We start from the raw sequence: 624 nt of genomic DNA on the forward strand, positions 1-624 counted from the left end.
AAAACAATAGCCGGGCACATGAGGTAAATTTTCAGAAAAGTTGCCGGTCAGCAATGTGTTAACAATTTCCTTCAAGCCCTGATCAAGACTGCGGTTGATTTACCGATTGGGATAAATATCCTTATCAGGATATCTCTCGCTGATGGGATATCGATCAACCGGAGGTCTGCCGACACCGATACCAGAGGGATAACGATCTAATGGTTCCTCTGGGACGGGGTACCGATCTATCGCGTTCGGATATCGGTCGCTGTCAGTGGGATAACGACTCGGTGGTATCGGGTATCGCCCGCCGAGTCCAGTCGGATATCTCCCACCACCTGTTGGATATCTGTCTATCGCGGGGTCAGGGACAGGGTATCTGTCGTGAGGCACGGGACGACGATCGCTGCCTCTTATTGGAAATCGCTCAGGAATCGGATATCTGTCAGAGGATGGATAGCGATCGATCGGGAAACGATCGCTGACTGGATAACGGTCGACGGGATCTGGAAACGTATCTCCCGCTGCTCCTATGGGATATTGATTGTTCAGTGGATACCTCTCTGGGTATCTGTCGGGGTGTCTGTCCCCAGGATAACGATCCGGATACTTCTCAGGGTATCGATCTGGATATTTATCTGG

General features: G+C 51.0%; 1 protein-coding gene across 1 annotated transcript; it reads right to left on the reverse strand.

The window, feature by feature from the left end:
• Positions 1-103: 103 nt before the first annotated feature.
• LOC108630930 (uncharacterized) lies at positions 104-618 on the reverse strand (the record flags this gene model as incomplete). The annotated part of the gene is made up of 1 exon (XM_018034529.2): positions 104-618. A coding segment is annotated over one exon (515 nt), but the record flags the coding sequence as incomplete, so codon positions are not given.
• Between the last annotated feature and the right edge of the window lie 6 nt (positions 619-624).

This window comes from Ceratina calcarata, unplaced genomic scaffold, assembly GCF_001652005.2.
Source record: "Ceratina calcarata isolate Rehan_Ccalc_2016 unplaced genomic scaffold, ASM165200v1 scaffold7938, whole genome shotgun sequence".
NCBI classification, from domain to species: Eukaryota; Metazoa; Arthropoda; class Insecta; order Hymenoptera; family Apidae; genus Ceratina; species Ceratina calcarata.